Consider the following 16,728-nt stretch of genomic DNA (forward strand, 5'->3'; position numbering starts at 1 on the left):
GGGGGAGACTTCTTAAACTTCTCAGGCAGGCCATGCTACATAGAACGCACGTGAGTATGCTGTTGCCGATCTTACCTATTTGGATGGAGGAACCTTCAAAAGGTTTTATTCAGATGACTTAAGCTGCCATGGCAGAGCATAGTAGGAGATGATCCTGCAGGTATGTTGGTCACGGGCCATGGAGGCTTTGTAGGTGATAACTAGTACTTAAATTGAGCCTGGTAACTGATTGATAGTCAGTACAGTGACTGAAAGATGAGTGTATCATGCATGCTGTGCCTGGCACTTGCCAGTATTCAGGCTGCCATGTTCTGTACCAGCTGTAGTTTCCAAGTTGACTTCAAGGAAAGATCCATGTATACTGCATTACAGTAGTTGTCTTAGAGGTAACCGGATTAGCTGAGTAAGGGTAGAGGGGCAACTGCCTGACTTGGTGCTCCAGAAAATACTCTGTAAACAACAGAATGTTGAGATGTCTTTGACATTGCAAAGTTTCCTTGTTTATAGCAGAATTGTCAGCACCCCAAAAATAATCTGTCGCTTCCTTGTCTAGTATTAGGTTTTTCTTTTGGTTACTATTGAAGTAGGTGAAGAGGCTTCTGGTTTGCCAGGTTTCAGAAAACAATTCTTCCTTTTGGTGTAATTTAGATTGATATAGCAGTATTTCTTCCCTAGAATTACTTATCTTTAAAGAAGTAATATTTAAGTTGAATGGGAGGGGGGAATGAGTAAATAGAATGTTGCATTAGTACAGTGGTTGGCAAACTCATTAGTCAACAGAGCCAAATATCAACAGTACAACAATTGAGATTTCTTTTGAGAGCTAAATTTCTTAAACTATATAGGTAGGTACACTATTAACTTAATAAACTTTAATTAAAGTTTTAAGTCTTAATTAAACTATAGGTACACTGAATAAAACTTGATATCATACAATTTATTGTCGAAGGCTTTCACGGTCAGAGTTCATTGGTTCTAGTAGGTAAACAATGGGTGTTGCAAGGAAACCGTGAATGATAGCAACAGACAGGATCACAGCACTCTTCATTTAAAAAATCCCCACGCCTTTCTTTCATAGCAGCATTAATCCAAGTTCTGCAGAGAGATGGAAAGCCTTCCTTTTCGCAATTGAGTTTCTTGGCCATAGACACCCGCCAAACCCTATTTATTTGTTCAAAGCGGAGTTCTCGGCGCTGTGCGCCTGCCTGTTCCCTTCCCCTGTTGCATCTCCCCCCCATTGCCTCCCCTCTCCGCTCTTTCGTGCACCCGATCAAGCAGTTTCCAAACTATCAAGACACCACGCTGCCTCACCTACCCTGCTTTGCTCTCAAGCGAGCCCCTACTGCGATCCATGAAGCTGTTCCCCAGGAAAGCGTGCCCGCGGTTGGGGTTGATTGGCCTGTGCCCTCTTCCTCCTTTGCTACAAATCAAAATGTTAAGAAGGTGAGGGGGGGTGGGAAGGGATGTTGCCCGCCCTTTCTGTCCCCTGGAGCTGCAAAGGATTTCCAGTCTGGACTATATGGCTGGAATAAAGGCCCTTTATGCACGGGAGGTTTTGCCTTGGATCTGCTGCTCTCGAGATGCACATTTTGCCCATCCAAATTCTCAAAACTCAACAATCAGCCCCTATGTAGAGTTCTGAGAATTTGGATGGGGGGAAATGTGCATCTATAGAGGGGCAAATCCAATGCAAAACCTTCCATGCTTAAATGGCCAAAGAGGACATTCTCTTAAAAAACGGGATATCTAGCTGGGGAGGGGGTGAAGAGAAAGGGGCCATCTGGCCTGCCTTTGCCTTTCTAACACCCTTGCAAACTGCTCTTTGCTGCTGGCAACATTGTGCTCCCTCCTGAGGGGGAGCCGCTTAATGATGCTTCCCGCTTCGCATGCGCGCACCAGGTGCCTGTATTGTCCCTGCCACTGTGCTTTTTTTTTGCCCTTGTCCCTCTCCTCTGTTCTCCCCACCACTGCTGGTGCCAAGGGTGTGTAGCCTGGAATAGCTTTATGGAAGCGGGGGGAGGGGCTTAACTCGAGTCCAGACATCTACATATCCCTGCCACCAACAACAACGAAAAGGGTCAAAAGAATGCCTCCCCCACACACACGCTTTCCCTACCATGGAATTGGGGGAAGGAGGGGGCGGGCCCCATGACAAAGAGGCAAGCCTCGGCGCCGGCACCTTTCCCTTTGTCAAGCCCAGTCCCTCCTGGGGGCTCTCCTTTCCGGACGGAGCCTTCTGCTGGCTGGCCGATTCCCCCCCCCCCCCCCTGAGTCCCCGTCGTCGACCGGCCCGGGCTGCAGTGCAGCGGCGAGGGCAGCGTGGAGCCCGGCGAGGACGGGGCCTGGGCGATGTCATTTGTGGCGGAGCCGCACTCAAGGGGCCAAAGAGCCTCCCGCGGTTTGCCGACCACTGCATTCATACATTTGAGGATGGTGCATCTATTTGGCCACCAGGGGGCCAGCTCATGTATTACTGTGCCATATACTGGAGCAGTTTGGGAATGCTATAGGTGGATCCGATAATTATTTCTTCTAGGTATTCACAATAGTTAGTACTTAGCTGTGAGGGGACTCAGGTATGCAGAATGTCACTCACTCATGAGTTTCCTGCAAAAGAAAAAATTGCTATATGACTGTTGCGTACACATGTGCTGCTGTTTGCATTTAGACTGTTTCATTCATAACAATCCTAATTTTCCAATTGAAAAACCTAGGAAAGAACCTGGCATTTAGGGAGAGAATTTTTCAATATAAAATAGAGGGGCCATGGGTCAGTGTTAGAGCATCTTAGTAGGCAGAAGGTCTCAGGTTCAGTCCCCAGCATCTCCAGTTAAAGGATCAGGTAGTAGGTAATGTGAAATGCCGCCTCCTGAGACCCTGGAGAGCCGCTGGTAGTTTGACTAGACAATACTGACTTTGATGGACCAAGGGTCTGATTCAGTATAAGGCAGGTTCATATACACCGCAAAAGAATTTCAGACTTGGCATTTTCATATTGAGTGGTTTAGTGATGTTCTGCTTTAGGCCTGGAGAATGGGTTGGCAGCGTACATCAGTAATAGGAAAGTTAACATTTATTGGTGACCTTTTCTTTCCCTTGTTCCTATTACAGAAACATTGCAATGGTAAAATACTATGGATTGGATTTTTCCAGCTTTTATGCTGTTACAAGAGGACAGAGGGGTAATCCTGGCTGATTTCACTCTTTACTGGAGCTTTGTCCTGTGTGACTATGATGCATGCCATAGCCTTTTTTCAGGGTCATAATGGTCCCCACCTTCCTCTTGTGCCAGTGGAAAAGCTGTTGGCATCCAACTTGGTTGACTGTGGGTACAGAGCCTGCTGGTGGAAGAAGAGTATCACTGGCGCAATAGAGCTCTTTATTCTTTTCATGCTGCCTATCTTAATATCTAATGGGAAGGGGTCAGGATACCAGGGCTCCGTGTCCACACGTAATTGGATTAACTTCCTTTTATTGAAGGAAGTTAATATCTTTCATAGCAATGACCGTTTTTAGTCCCTCCCCCAAACAATGTGATTGTTTAGGATTGTGTTTTTCATCTACAAAATTTCTAGTAATATATTCTTTGCAAGGTCTTAGTGTTCTACAAGCTGTACCTTTATATGTGGTGATGGGTTTAGTGGAGAATGTTAGAACTCATTTCTTTGGATTCAAGCATTCAAAAAATGGGAAGATCCTAAGCAAGTCTGAATTCTCTCTCTCTCTTTTAAAAGCTGTACATATAGTTTGCTGTTTGCTTAGGGAAAGCAGCAGTAGTCCCTGGGCTGACACATTTACTGTGCATGGATCATGATCTCTCTAAAAGAAAGTGCCCAAATATAAACATGCAGTTATTGTTGAGGTAGCTGCATGCCTGGCTGTTCTTTCTTTTGCCACTGTCAGGGTGGTAACATTGTACATCACTTTGAAGACCCGAAGTTGGGTGGAAAAGTGGCTTAGAATTGTTTTAAATAAAATAATGGTAACCCTAACAGCAATTGTTGGTATATTAATTAAATTTGTAATTAGAGATGCTATATCCTTGTCAAAGGTGGATTGTAAGACTTGTATTTGTATACATTTACAAGCTTGACAGTTGTCCCAGGAAGAGTTAATTGGCCAAAAACTTAAAACTTGATGGTGTTGAACATGAATAGAAACATATAAATACAGTAAATTCTGCTTTGATTGGCAGTGACTCCAAGGTTTTAATGAGAGGTTGAACCTTTGGCCTTCATGCAGATCAGGTTGAAGTATTCCCCTTTCCCAGTAGAAATTAGGGTTTTGTATCTTATTACTCTGCTCAGCTAATGGTAGAATCCAGTGCTAGAATCTTTCACAATAAAAGAAAGCTGCTTGCACTGGAAAAATGCACCATTAGCTGAATGGCAGGATATATAACCCACCATGGATAAAAGGGAGCTATCAGAAATTAAGAACTGGATTCAGAGAATATTGCAAATGTGGTATGCTGACTCTCAAGAGTATTGCTGATATTTTCCAGTGCAAGTTGGTGTCGGCCCAAGTGGCTAAAAGGTAATCTTTTTTTTCTGCTTCAGATGCTACTGTTCATACAAATGGAGAAAGCAAGTGGTCCTTTCTGTTCAGCTTAACAGATTTAAAGAACATTAAGCAAAACAAAGAAGGAATGGGATGGTCCTATTTGGTGTTCTGTTTAAAGGATGATGTTGTTCTTCCAGCTCTTCACTTTCACCACGGAGACAGCAGTTTATTGATTCAGTCTCTTGAAAAATATGTGGTGCTCTGCGAGTAAGTACGGAGGATTCCCAAAGTGAACGTCACTAGAGCTTGTTTGCATAGCTAGAATAACAATAGGATCTAGTAATGTTAATAGAAATTAGGCTGAGCTACTAGCTAGTTTCTTTAATAGCTATCTCTGGTCCTTCAGCTCTTGTATCAGTAGGCTCAGTATTTGTTGTAGTTTTTAAAAAATAGTTTATATCAGTCTCAGTTTTTGAAAGAAGTTGTGGCATTTTGTTTTATTACTCAATACTGTTTAATTGCCAAAGCCATACTACCCGGAACACGCCCGATCTCATAAGCTAAGCAGGGTCAGGCCTGGTTAGTACTTGTATGGGAGACCGCCTGGGAATACCGGGTGCTGTAGGCTTTTACTGTTTAATTTGACCTCTGTTCTGGAAACTGAAGGTAAGAGGAAAGGTTCCTTTGAAGAACAGTTATATGGCTGAATTTGGCTATACCCATGCACATGATTTCTGGTTGAAAGCCACAGCCTATACAAAGATGGAAATCCTTAAAGGTGGGAGAAGAAATAAAGGTGGGAGAAGGAATAAAACTCCTACAGCATATTTAAAAAACAGTATTTTTTAGTCACTGCCAAATTAGAACTTCAGTGACATGGAATGCAAACGTTTTGAGGCTTTGTCTCTTTGAAAGACTTTGAGTAAGCTCATTTTAATGTTACTGGAATAATATGTATTTCCACTCTTAGAAAATTAGAAATAATTGATTGGAGGGTGTTGTTGTGAATATTACCCAAAGCAAGTTTCACTTTAATTAAACTCGCTTTAGGTAATGTTCTCAAATCAACCGTCCATTACTATCTCAAGGGGGCATTCGTTTGAGTGGGTTAGCGAAGCGTGACACAAGACACAGCCTGGGCTTCCTGGGTTGTATTAGCAAAGCTTCACTTTTAGTTTATTAACAGCCATGTTGTCAGGACTGATTACGTGGCCTCTTCTGACTTGAAGATGCAATCTCTTGTTGAATTTCATATCCTCTGGCGTGCACACACCATCTTTTTATGTTGCTGTTGGAAAGCGATAGCATTTTATTAAAAGTCTTATCTAAGACTTTAATAACAGAAGAGGTGGTAGCTGTTCCAGGTAACCGTGATATAAAAGCGATGAAGTGATTTGTTGCAGAGGCTAGCAATAATAAATTCAACCAGTTAATTTCCTGAATACGCCTGGAGGTGATGATCGTATTCTTTTAACTTTCCAAATGTGGTGTCGTAGCCATTCCTAGGATATGCACATACAGTCCTTTTAGAGGTTTACTCAATTTTTTGTTAGTTTTTATAAAAGCATAGATATACTGTGCAGCCCTATCATCTGCCATATTAGAAGGGAGATTTAAGAAGATCCCCAGGGTGGACTTTGCCCCTGTAACGCAGGGAAGCTGGAAATGATCGAGCATGTATTTTTTAGATGTCCCCTCTGTAAGTCAGCCCGCTCCAATATTATTGACCCTTTGATTAGGGAAATGGGTGCTGGTGATGAGGGTGAATGGACCAAAAGATTTTTGCTGGGAAATAACTCACCAATTACCACCCAGGTTGCAAAATACTGCGCAGTAGCAATGAAGGTACATCGTCTCATTGTCCTCTCTTGATCTGTGGAAATGTAAAATTGGGTGATTCCAAATTTTTGTTGGCATTGGTTGTAAACATATACTTTGTATTGTCCGTTTCTGTTTTATCTGTTTTTATTTGGCATACTAGCCGCAAATACATTTATTTACATAGGTATACTTCAAAGCATTCTAACATGTAATGGTTGGATTTTTGGTTTGCTCAAAAGAGGAAGCCTTAGCCTACAGGAAAGTATAGAAATTTGTAAATATATATATAATTGGTTTGGTTTTTAGATCTCCAAATGACAGAAGAATTCTTGTGAATTGTCACAGTATTTCACAGTCATTTGACAGTCTCCTTGATGAACCAACATATGGTCTAATACAGGTACATGTAATTACTGTTTTTTTAATTCCCGTGGTAAGCTTCAGGACTTAAAAATAACCGTTCCTTAAATAAACCTAGATTTTTAAAATGTTGGCAGATCCTTCTGTCTACTTGTTTGCAGCCCTTTCTGACTTGCTTCCAAAGAACATTGGATGGATCTGGGTTTATGGAGGCCATCTCTGTCAATTTCATCTTTCCATTTCAGCTCTGAATACTCTCCAGACAGTCTCTCCTGTGGACAGGGAAGCCTTGGCAGGATAGTGAGATGCAGCATAGTGGAGTGGGGCCTACAGAAGAAGAGGGAAGTGGAGGAAATCGTAACCCTCCTCTTGCACAGGTTCTTACATGAATGGGAATTTGCCAATTCCTGACTGTTCCTGGTTTTCGGAATCCAAGGATTGGCTTTTTGAGGGGGATGGGTGTGGTGGCTGAAATGGGCATTGGCAGAGATCCACTCCGTGAACTTTGTTCTATTAGTACTTTTTCAGATAGAAGCCTCCATACAACATGATATACTAGCAGCTTCAGTATTGGTTTGGGGTGACTGTAACTTTAGTTAAAAAAAAAAGGCAAATAATTTGGATTATACACCAAAAGGATGTGATGAATAACAATTCATTTCCTCTTCTGGATTTTCCAGATAATCTTGTAGAGTTCTTTCTTCACTCTTTTTCTCTATTCAGAGTGAAAGTAAGGGCAGTAGTAGAAATCATACAGTGCGCTAGCATTACTTTTTCTTCAAGTCAGACCAATCTTTCTGTGGTATAGATCTTTGTACTGGATCTGGCCTCAAGTGTGTGCCCTGAATTCAGATGAGCCGGTTGAAATAATGCATTGAGATAATAGGCAGGTCCTCTTATCTATTAATACCTGAAGTTTGGGGTTCAGTCTTCCCAAGGTGTTAAAATGAACTGGCTTGGGCTACTCCTGGTCCATCTCCATTGCAGAGGGAAAGAGAGAAGCTGTAATCCATTCACTTTGCCTCGGATTTGGTAACTACCGATAGCCTTCTGGCACAATTTATCACTTGTTCTTAAGAGCAAATCTCCCGGATCAATATTTTAAAGTTCTTGTTATAAATTTTGCTAGCTTATGTAAGCCATTCTTAAAACTTGTTCTTCCCCTGCTGTTCTTAGAAACTGAAGAAAGATCCTTACACAGCAACAATGGGAGGATTTTCCAAAGTGACCAACTTCATTTTTGATAGTTTACGTGGGAGCGATTCATCAGCTCAGCAGCGGCCACCGTCAGAAATGGCAGACTTCATTAGTGATGCCATTCCAGGACTAAAAATAAATCAACAGGAAGAACCGGGATTTGAAGTCATTACACGAGTGAGTGTCAAATGGTGTAGATGAAAGTTCGAAAATTAAATAGCAAGGCTTATGCTGAGTGAGCGTTAAAAGAATTAAACCACTGACTTGACAGTTATGTAATTCTATATCATTTTTTTTTTAGATTGATTTGGGGAAACGGCCTGAAGTTCACAGAAGGCAGCCAGTATCCATTGAAGAATGGACAAAGAACATGGATTTTGAAGGAAGAATCTTAAATACTGACTCTATGAAGCAAATGATATTCAAAGGGGTATCTCTTAATTTGTATTTGTCTATGTTATGTTGGGAAAATATCCTTCTGTGGCAAGCCATAAATAGGTAAAGATTTTTAGATGTTGAGTGAAGTTAAAAAAAACATGCAGCTTGTGGTTCTCCAGCTCAACTGAATAGACGCTTCTAAGTTCTTTTTTGTACCAAGGGTCTTTCTCCTGCTTTTTGACCCTACAGGATCTGGTTCTAAACTTGTGCTATTCCATGTGACAGCCAGGTAGCACACCAGTATTGCCAGTGGCTAATACGTATCAGTAGCATGAGTAGGGTTCTAAGAGTAGGAATCTCTTAGTGTAGCCAATAAAAAGAGAAACACAATTAGTAGGATGTGCCAGACTTTTCATATAAAAAGATTAAGTGAAATCCAATAGGGCCTTAAACTGAATCCCATAACACAGTTTATGCAAAAGAGCTACTCTTGAAAGTAGGACATGAGGTGTTTTGCTCTAAAGCATACAGGAACAAACTAGGTTAGGAAGAGAAGGGCAAATGTTTGTGAAAAAGCTGGTGCCACAATTCCAATTAAAAAAACAAAACAATTTCCTGGGATGGCTTAAGTTAAATCCTTCTTTTACCAATTCAGGGAAATGTTTAGAAAATGTAAGATTGGGCTTTTGCATAAACACAGGTGCCCGAAGAGCATCTTCTAATTATTTTTTCTAAACTCTTGCTGGAAGAAATTAATATTGTTGTTAACATTTTGTGTATTGTAAGCACTTCAGGGAAATTTTAAAGACCTGTCCCTGCCTGAAGGCATATAATTTAAGCACTGATGAGACACCAGAGGGAAGGAGACAGGGGAGGACAGAGAGGATGATTTGCAAAATATGTAATTTTACGAAGCATGGAAAGTTAATAGAAGTGTTCTTTTTCACTCTGAAATTTACCGACTAAAACCAAGAAACAAGGGGAGGCTTTAGTGAGTATATTAATGTATTTTGAGAGTGTGCTTCTTTAAGAGTGAAAGAAACTTACTGAGCATTTCAAGAAAGACCGAGAAGTAAGCTATATTGACAGCAGGGGAATGAGAGTTCTGGTCATGGGGAAGAAGGGCAGTAGAAACAAACCACCCTGAGCAGTCCCAAAGGGAAGCAAGCAAAGATGATGAGACCATAGCAGTAAACAGAAGTGATACAACCTACTGTAGAATGATGTAATTACTCGATCTTTGACTCTAAATCAGTTGATGGTGTGGTGTTTTATGAAGTGCCTGATGTTGCCTTTTGTTCATATTACATGTCTCTCTCCCTTTCTCTTATTTAGGGACTTTGTCATGCTTTACGAAAGGAAGTGTGGAAATTTCTCTTGGGTTATTTTTCTTGGAATAGTACTAGGGAAGAGAGAGCCAGTGTGCAAAAAAGAAAAACGTGAGTAGAGGCCCTTTATTGGGTGATGTTTATGTAAAGAGCTTTTAAGAACGTATCATAGTTCTGCTGTGGAGAACTCCTTTGCACACTCCCGGGACAACTCTTTAATGTTGTGCCCCTACCTAGATTTTTTCTTTAATATATACTGAAGAGTAAGGTAAGGTTTGCAGTTGTACTCATGGGAAGAGATTGAGGTAGAGCTCAGTGAAGCCTTATTCCCTCCTTCCCTCTTTGATACACATAGTGCAGCCCAACAGGTGGTCATTGTGTTCATCCCATCCACCTGTCTTCTCCTCTCCTGGACCCCAGCCTGCAATTTTACTCATGTTCCATGTATTAAATAGCAAACTAGTTTTCAACAATGTTATATAAAGGTCACATTTTTTCCTACTATTTTTTCCAACCTATGAGAAAGTTTAACATACTTCCTAAATGAGTATGTCTTTTTTTTTCTTCAGAGATGAATATTTTAGGATGAAGCTCCAGTGGAAATCCGTCAGTGAAGAACAAGAAAAAAGAAACTACAGATTGAGAGACTACAGAAGTCTTATAGGTACTTTAAGAAATATTGAATGAGAAAGAGGAAAAGGCCACAGTGGTGGTTGGGGGTGACCTAATGAGTGCCTGGGATTGATCTACCTGGCACATTTTTGAAGTTCTTTTGTAGTCAAGTATGTGAGGTTATTAGCATGCTGGACTTAGGATAGTCTTCCTTCTTTTCCCTTCTCTGTTTTCACTGTAGACAGAAGGTAAATTGCTTAATAAAGGGATTACGATCAATATGAAGAGGAAAAACATTACAGTATTATTCCTGCTTTGCCTATGCATCATGTTGTAATGTCAGAACAATTTATATGTAGTAAACCTTTATTTGGGATTCATGGAGAATGTACTCTGGTTAATCAAATGTGCCAGATACTCAAACTTATTGTTCTGCCCCAGCCCAGGAATGTCACAGTGACATCCCTTATGGTTGACAAGGCCCCTCCCCTTCTCGCTGTGCCATAAAACTATGCAGCAAGCAGACAAGTAGGTCAACTCCCTGGAAGCCATCCAGAAGAGTTGGCTCCTGACAACTTGAGGCAGGCTGAACGGGTGTGAGGAGGCACCTAAGGAATGTTACCAGTTAGCAGCACAGCTCTCTAAAGTCTAGCAATGGTCAGAGGTTTCACTGGCCAGCTAGAAAGACAGGAGTGGGAGAATACATGTGCCTGAAGATGCAGGAGTATGATGGTGGAGGGGGAGGAGCTTACCCTCTGGGCAGTCCTGGTTAACTGAGCATTCTGGATAATCAAGTGCCGGATAACAAAGCTTTTAGTGTACTTGACTGAACTGTACTTACTGTAGAATATTGCTTAACTTCATTAACTAGTCTAAAGTGCTAGTTGTGTATGAACTTCAAAACTTGTTAGTAATTATTTGTGGAGATCTGTAAAAACAAGCTTGTCTTTACAGAAAACATGGGAAGTGCATCTCCCCCAGGTGCCATGGATATGTAGTGTCCTTTCATAGTAATTTGGCTCTAGAGCATATTACAGCAAGTCACTGTTGAGCAGCATCTTGGGTTGCTTGTTTTTTTGCCCTTAAAATTTGTTCAGATTTGCTTTGGCAGCTTATTGAATGTAATGAAAGTTGAACATTTACTTGAATGTTCACTTTAAATAAGATTCTACAGGATGTCGACCATATGTTTTAGTAGCCTGTTACAATCCAAAAAGTTACTGCAAACTGCATTACTGTCAGCTTTTAACAACTAGCAACTGTTAACATTTTAAGTTAAATAGAAAAACATTTGAAAATACTAGCATTAGGGCTGAAATGTTGGATTGAAAAGGCTGATGACTTAGAAGCTTAACCAAGGTATATCTTTAAGGGTGGAATTTCATGTAACACATGCAAAAACGTTTTGTTTTTTCTTGTTGCAAAGTAGCTTTTGAATTTGTAGTGTAAAAACAATAGAATGGGAGGCTGCTAACCTTTTCCCGATCCTCTGCTCCAAACCTTTCAAGTTCATGACTTTGGAATCTGGGGGTGGGGGGCAGGAGCAGTAGGGCAGGAGGAGTTGGGAAGAAGCAGCAGCTTGGAACAAAGAAGCTGTGAGTTTCCTTTGAGGAACTGATTTATCTTGACCCTATTTTTTTAAAAAAAGTGTAGTATTACATATGCCATTTTACTTAACGGAAGTTCCTCTTCCTCTGAGGAGATTTGGGCAACATGCATTCCCTCCCCCCCATTTTATACTCAACAGCCTATGAGATAGGTTAGGATGAGAGAGAGGGACATGCCTAGTGCACTTCATAGTGGACTGTGAATTCGAACCTGGGTCTCCCCAGTCCTAGTCTTCCAATCCAATCCTTACGCTACACTGGCATTTACTCATACTGTCAATGCGTAGGATGCATTTTCTTCTATCATAGTTTTTCCAAGTATATGATAAATTTGTACCAGTCTTGGGTAGTGTGAGCTATAAGTCATGCTGAAGTAACATAAAGTCAGTATGGTGTATGTTGAAGGTTAAGCAAAGAAACTTAGCCCAGCGATGATTAAAGAAACATGTCAAGATGGCATTTCCTAATGAAAACCACCCCATGCTTAACAAAGTTGTTAAAACAGCAACAGAATCTCTTTGATTTAAGCTTGTTTGCATAATGTCTTTTCGCTGTTAAATTTAAGGTAATACCACACGTTTAGAAGATTTGAGTGGCATTTCACATTTAATATATCTGCAATAGATGCCTATGTGGCAAAAAAAATCAATGAAAATGTTTTACATTTTAATCATGAGGTTTCTATAAAAAAGTATGTAACATTTAGAAAGTGTTGGAAAATCTGCTTATAAGAAATCATCTTATTTGAGACAGGATTTTTTCCCCTTTTAAATACTCTTAAAAGCTGCTTTAATGCATTTTAAATGATGTGCCACGAATGCAGTTGTCTCACTCGACACTTCAAAGCTCAGCATAGTGTTTGAAAAATTGGAAACTTGAAGAGCATTCTGCATTTTTTAGATATAGGCTTAGTAAAAGCTGTTTTGAAAATTCATTAAATCTGTGCGTTATTTTCCAGAAAAAGATGTAAACAGGACAGACAGAACAAACAAGTTTTATGAAGGCCAAGATAATCCTGGATTGATTTTGCTTCATGACATTTTGATGACCTATTGTATGTATGACTTTGACTTAGGTAAGTAGGAATTTTTTTGTATGTATTTACTTAACCTTGACTTTTAATCGGCAACTTTCCTAGCTGCTACTGTATTTCATATCTAACATTGCTATTAAACTAGAGCTTATCTTATCTGTAGTGATATATGTGAATGCCAGTCTCTAATAGCGTAGATACCGTTTGTCTGTTCTGTTTCATCATTCCTTGTCTTCTGTGGTCATCACAAGTATGCTGAAGGTAGGAAACATAGAACCAATCTGCTGTTTGCCACTGCTTTCCTTAAACTATAGTGGTGTTGCTTTTGGAAATTGATTGTGGACAATAATTCTGAGGCCTGATATATTTATTCTGGTTCTAGTATGGCAATTTGAAATCCTGTATAGACTCTATATACTGCAACATACTTATGGATGTTTTGAGGTTTGTTCATAGGGACATGTGACATGTTGGTTTTTTGTACCTGCGAATGACCAGTTCACTGTGTGGAGTGGTGTGCGTACTTACTTAAATGTGTGCACTGAAGGGCTCCAGTACAAAAGACGGTGTTTGGTTTTTGTAGTAGTCTGTATTCTGTTGCTGCGCCCCCACCCCCCAGTTTATTCCTGGATTTGTTGTTATGGAGTGACAGTGACCCACAGTTGTCTCAGCCCAAGTTCTCCCTCAGGTGGTAAGCTGCATCAGGGCTGCAGGTACAGGGTTGAATCCAGTGATCTGCTCATGCAGGGACGATGGATCTTCACCACTTTCGTCTCTCACAGCAGCCATTTCCAATCCTGGGAAAGTTGAGTCCTGGGGATTCAGGATCCATGTAGAGTAATAGCCACATATGTCTGAGAGCTACAGTGAATAAGGGGAAGGGGATGAAAAATCTGCCTCTTCCATCAGGGGAACTCCACAGAACCAAGTCTGCTTGTAGAAGAGGAAACAGGATTTTGCCCCTTGCCAACTTTCACAGGGTTTGAACTGGCTAGGGCTGGGTGGTAGTCAGGGTTGTATGTGAGCATCTGAGAAGATCCATGTCAGCATCTTCTGCTGACAGATTGCTCGATCCAATCCACAGACTGCAGGTCTCATGATGGAATGCTCTGCCATGAATAAAAAATGCCTAACCATCATAGAAAATTGTTTTACCTTAATCTTTTGTCTGGCATGCTGTTTTCAGTGAGAACTAGACCTATGATTGCTGGGAGTTGGGATGCGAATGTAACTTCAGTTTTCTCATTATTGTCCAGAAGGAGACTGATCTTTTCATCTTTAGAGAGAGATTTTTTAAAAAGTTTCTTTGCTTTGAAACTGAGGGAGAAATCCAGCCAAGTCTGACATTTTACGTGTTGGGATGTCCTGGGTGAGGTGAAATGGGGTGGAAATAGGCTAAAATGAAAAGACCATTTCTAGTGATAAAAGTGAGGTGGTTTTGATCAGTCCATGTTTGTATTGTAAAAATATGTTTTAAAACTGGTCCATAAATATTTTACAGCTTGCCCCTGAAAATGTATGGTAATTTACATTAAATCACTTCCTCCTGCAGTACAAAATTAAGAATCAGGTGCATGTCTACTCACTCTGGACTACTGCAGAATCTGAAGTTCATAAAAATGTAGTAGGGCTGCTAATACATTGGTGCATGCTTGGATATTGAAAACCATTTAAAAGTAGTGGAAGTTTCTACTACTTGGGAGCTTATTGTAAAAAAAAACTTTGTTTTTTTATTTTCAGTACAAAAACTTGGCACTTTAGGAAGGGGAGACTGATTGTCAGTGATTGCTTAGCACTTTCAAATGAAATTGAAAGAGCCAATTCAGTTGATTCCAATTTATTTTGATTTTAGGCTATGTTCAAGGAATGAGTGATTTGCTTTCTCCTATTTTATATGTGATGGAGAATGAAGTGGATGCTTTTTGGTGCTTTGCACTGTACATGGATCAAATGGTAAATATTTTCATTTTTGTTCTTACTGTGGTCTTAAAAATAAGGTGATTTTCCCTGTTTAAAATTTAAAGTCAGTTAGCTGTTCTGGATGTCTCATCTAGGTAGTGTTTGTTTTATGGCATAAGAAGAAAGGACCCCAGTAAGAAACTTCTTTTTAATATTTGTCAAGGAAATGGAAGAAGGAGGCACTGGAGATATTCCAGATTGCACAAGTGTATTCAAAAATGCAACTTTCCATGTGCAATATATTAATATGTTGCTAAAGTAGCTATAGAGTTAGTTACCAAACTGAGATCTGAATTCGTAAAGATGCAGCATATCAGACTGTTATGTTAATCATTGGGTCCAAAATTTAAATTTATGCTTAGCTTTGTGACTAAATGGTTTTCGCTCCGTACAGTTTCTTGCAGTCAGTCAAATACTTATATTTATCATTTCTCCCCCATTAAGCATCAGAATTTTGAGGAGCAAATGCAGGGTATGAAGACACAGCTAATTCAGCTCAGCACTTTGCTTCGCTTGCTAGATAGTGAATTTTGCAGTTACTTAGGTATGTATAATGCAAAGGAACATACTGTGGTTCTTACCAGCATGTTCAGCTATACCAAAAAGTTATTTAAATCTTTTAATTACTATCTTAACTATTGGAAACAGAGGTCCATACTGATCTGATATTACTTTAATCCAGCCATCCAGGTGTCTTTTGCTGTTAGTTCCAGTGGTTCAGTTTCTGACCTGCATTAACAATGAATGTTCAAAGGTGAAGGCTTGGCAACATTGCATGAATAAGAGGCCACAGTATTTATTATGTCTCTCTCCTCTCCAAAATATGTTAGACTAGAAGGTTTTTTTAAAAAAATCATTTTGCTTTTCTATAGATTTCTTAACTCTCTACCCAACCCTTGTGGTGAATTAGGTACCCCAGTTGGGTTTAGGTTTTTTTTTTTGGCAAAGCAAAGTGGCTTTACAGCCTTTTTCTGTTAGGACATTGTCACCTTACAGTAGTAAATAATATCCCCAAAGTACAGGCAGTTACCCCTTGGAACAGCCAGTTACCACCCCAGAAATCTTGACCTTTCCCCTTCAGGCTAGTTTTTGTACCCCATTATTTTATTATCCAGGGAACCATTTTATGTACTCTAGCGGGATACAGTCTTTCCTGACAACCTGCAGAATACTTACCTCACCACAGAGAGATATATTTGGGGGGAAGAAAAATACTCCAAGGAACAAAAATGCAATTTAAGTAATCTTATTTTAAAATTTGTGAAAGCTTATCTTAGTTGTCTAATATCTTAGGTTCAAAACATGTTTTTTGGATTAAAAATTGTAACAATAAATGAACCATACTGGTGTGAGTTTTTCCATATGTAAAATGAGGAGTGAATCTATGCAAAAGAAACATTCTTCTTCTTGTCAAAGTGTTTTCAAGCTCTGGATGTTTTAGTACTATAAAACACAATGACCTCTGACACCACAAACAAACAAATAAAATGATATTTTTTAACACTGGATACATGAGAATGTGGTTTGGGATAGATATATACATCAAAAACAGTGTGTATAAACCTTTCTTATCAGTTGATTTCAGGGTTAAATAGGACTTATTCAGATATAATCATAACTTCATGGGTTTTATATCAAGGATTTTTTTCCCTATTTCCCAATAGAATCTCAAGATTCAGGATACCTTTATTTTTGCTTCCGGTGGCTTCTAATAAGATTTAAAAGGGAATTTAATTTTCAAGATATTCTTCGTTTATGGGAGGTAAGAAAATGGCTAAAAGTTAATGCTCTTATGGTGCACCTTCTTAAATGCTGAAATTGCGATGATCTGGGCAATGTAATAGGTATCAAAACTAATCACAAAATTTAGGGGCTCAGTGGTGGAGGATCTGGTTTGCATGCTGAAGTTCCAAGGTTCAATCCCTGGCCT

General features: G+C 39.9%; 1 protein-coding gene across 1 annotated transcript in view; it reads left to right on the plus strand.

Moving 5' to 3' along the window:
• TBC1D15 (TBC1 domain family member 15) overlaps window positions 1-16,728 on the plus strand; it is a 31,611-nt gene that overhangs the window by 8,201 nt on the left and 6,682 nt on the right. Inside the window, exons 5-14 of the mRNA XM_056845942.1 lie at window positions 4,560-4,770; window positions 6,631-6,724; window positions 7,861-8,058; window positions 8,183-8,311; window positions 9,595-9,698; window positions 10,157-10,251; window positions 12,765-12,881; window positions 14,692-14,792; window positions 15,243-15,342; window positions 16,463-16,560. Coding sequence (XP_056701920.1) covers window positions 4,560-4,770; window positions 6,631-6,724; window positions 7,861-8,058; window positions 8,183-8,311; window positions 9,595-9,698; window positions 10,157-10,251; window positions 12,765-12,881; window positions 14,692-14,792; window positions 15,243-15,342; window positions 16,463-16,560 — 1,247 coding nt within the window. The remainder of the gene's footprint in view (window positions 1-4,559; window positions 4,771-6,630; window positions 6,725-7,860; window positions 8,059-8,182; window positions 8,312-9,594; window positions 9,699-10,156; window positions 10,252-12,764; window positions 12,882-14,691; window positions 14,793-15,242; window positions 15,343-16,462; window positions 16,561-16,728) is intronic.

Source organism: Euleptes europaea, chromosome 3 (assembly GCF_029931775.1).
Source record: "Euleptes europaea isolate rEulEur1 chromosome 3, rEulEur1.hap1, whole genome shotgun sequence".
Classification (NCBI taxonomy): domain Eukaryota; kingdom Metazoa; phylum Chordata; class Lepidosauria; order Squamata; family Sphaerodactylidae; genus Euleptes; species Euleptes europaea.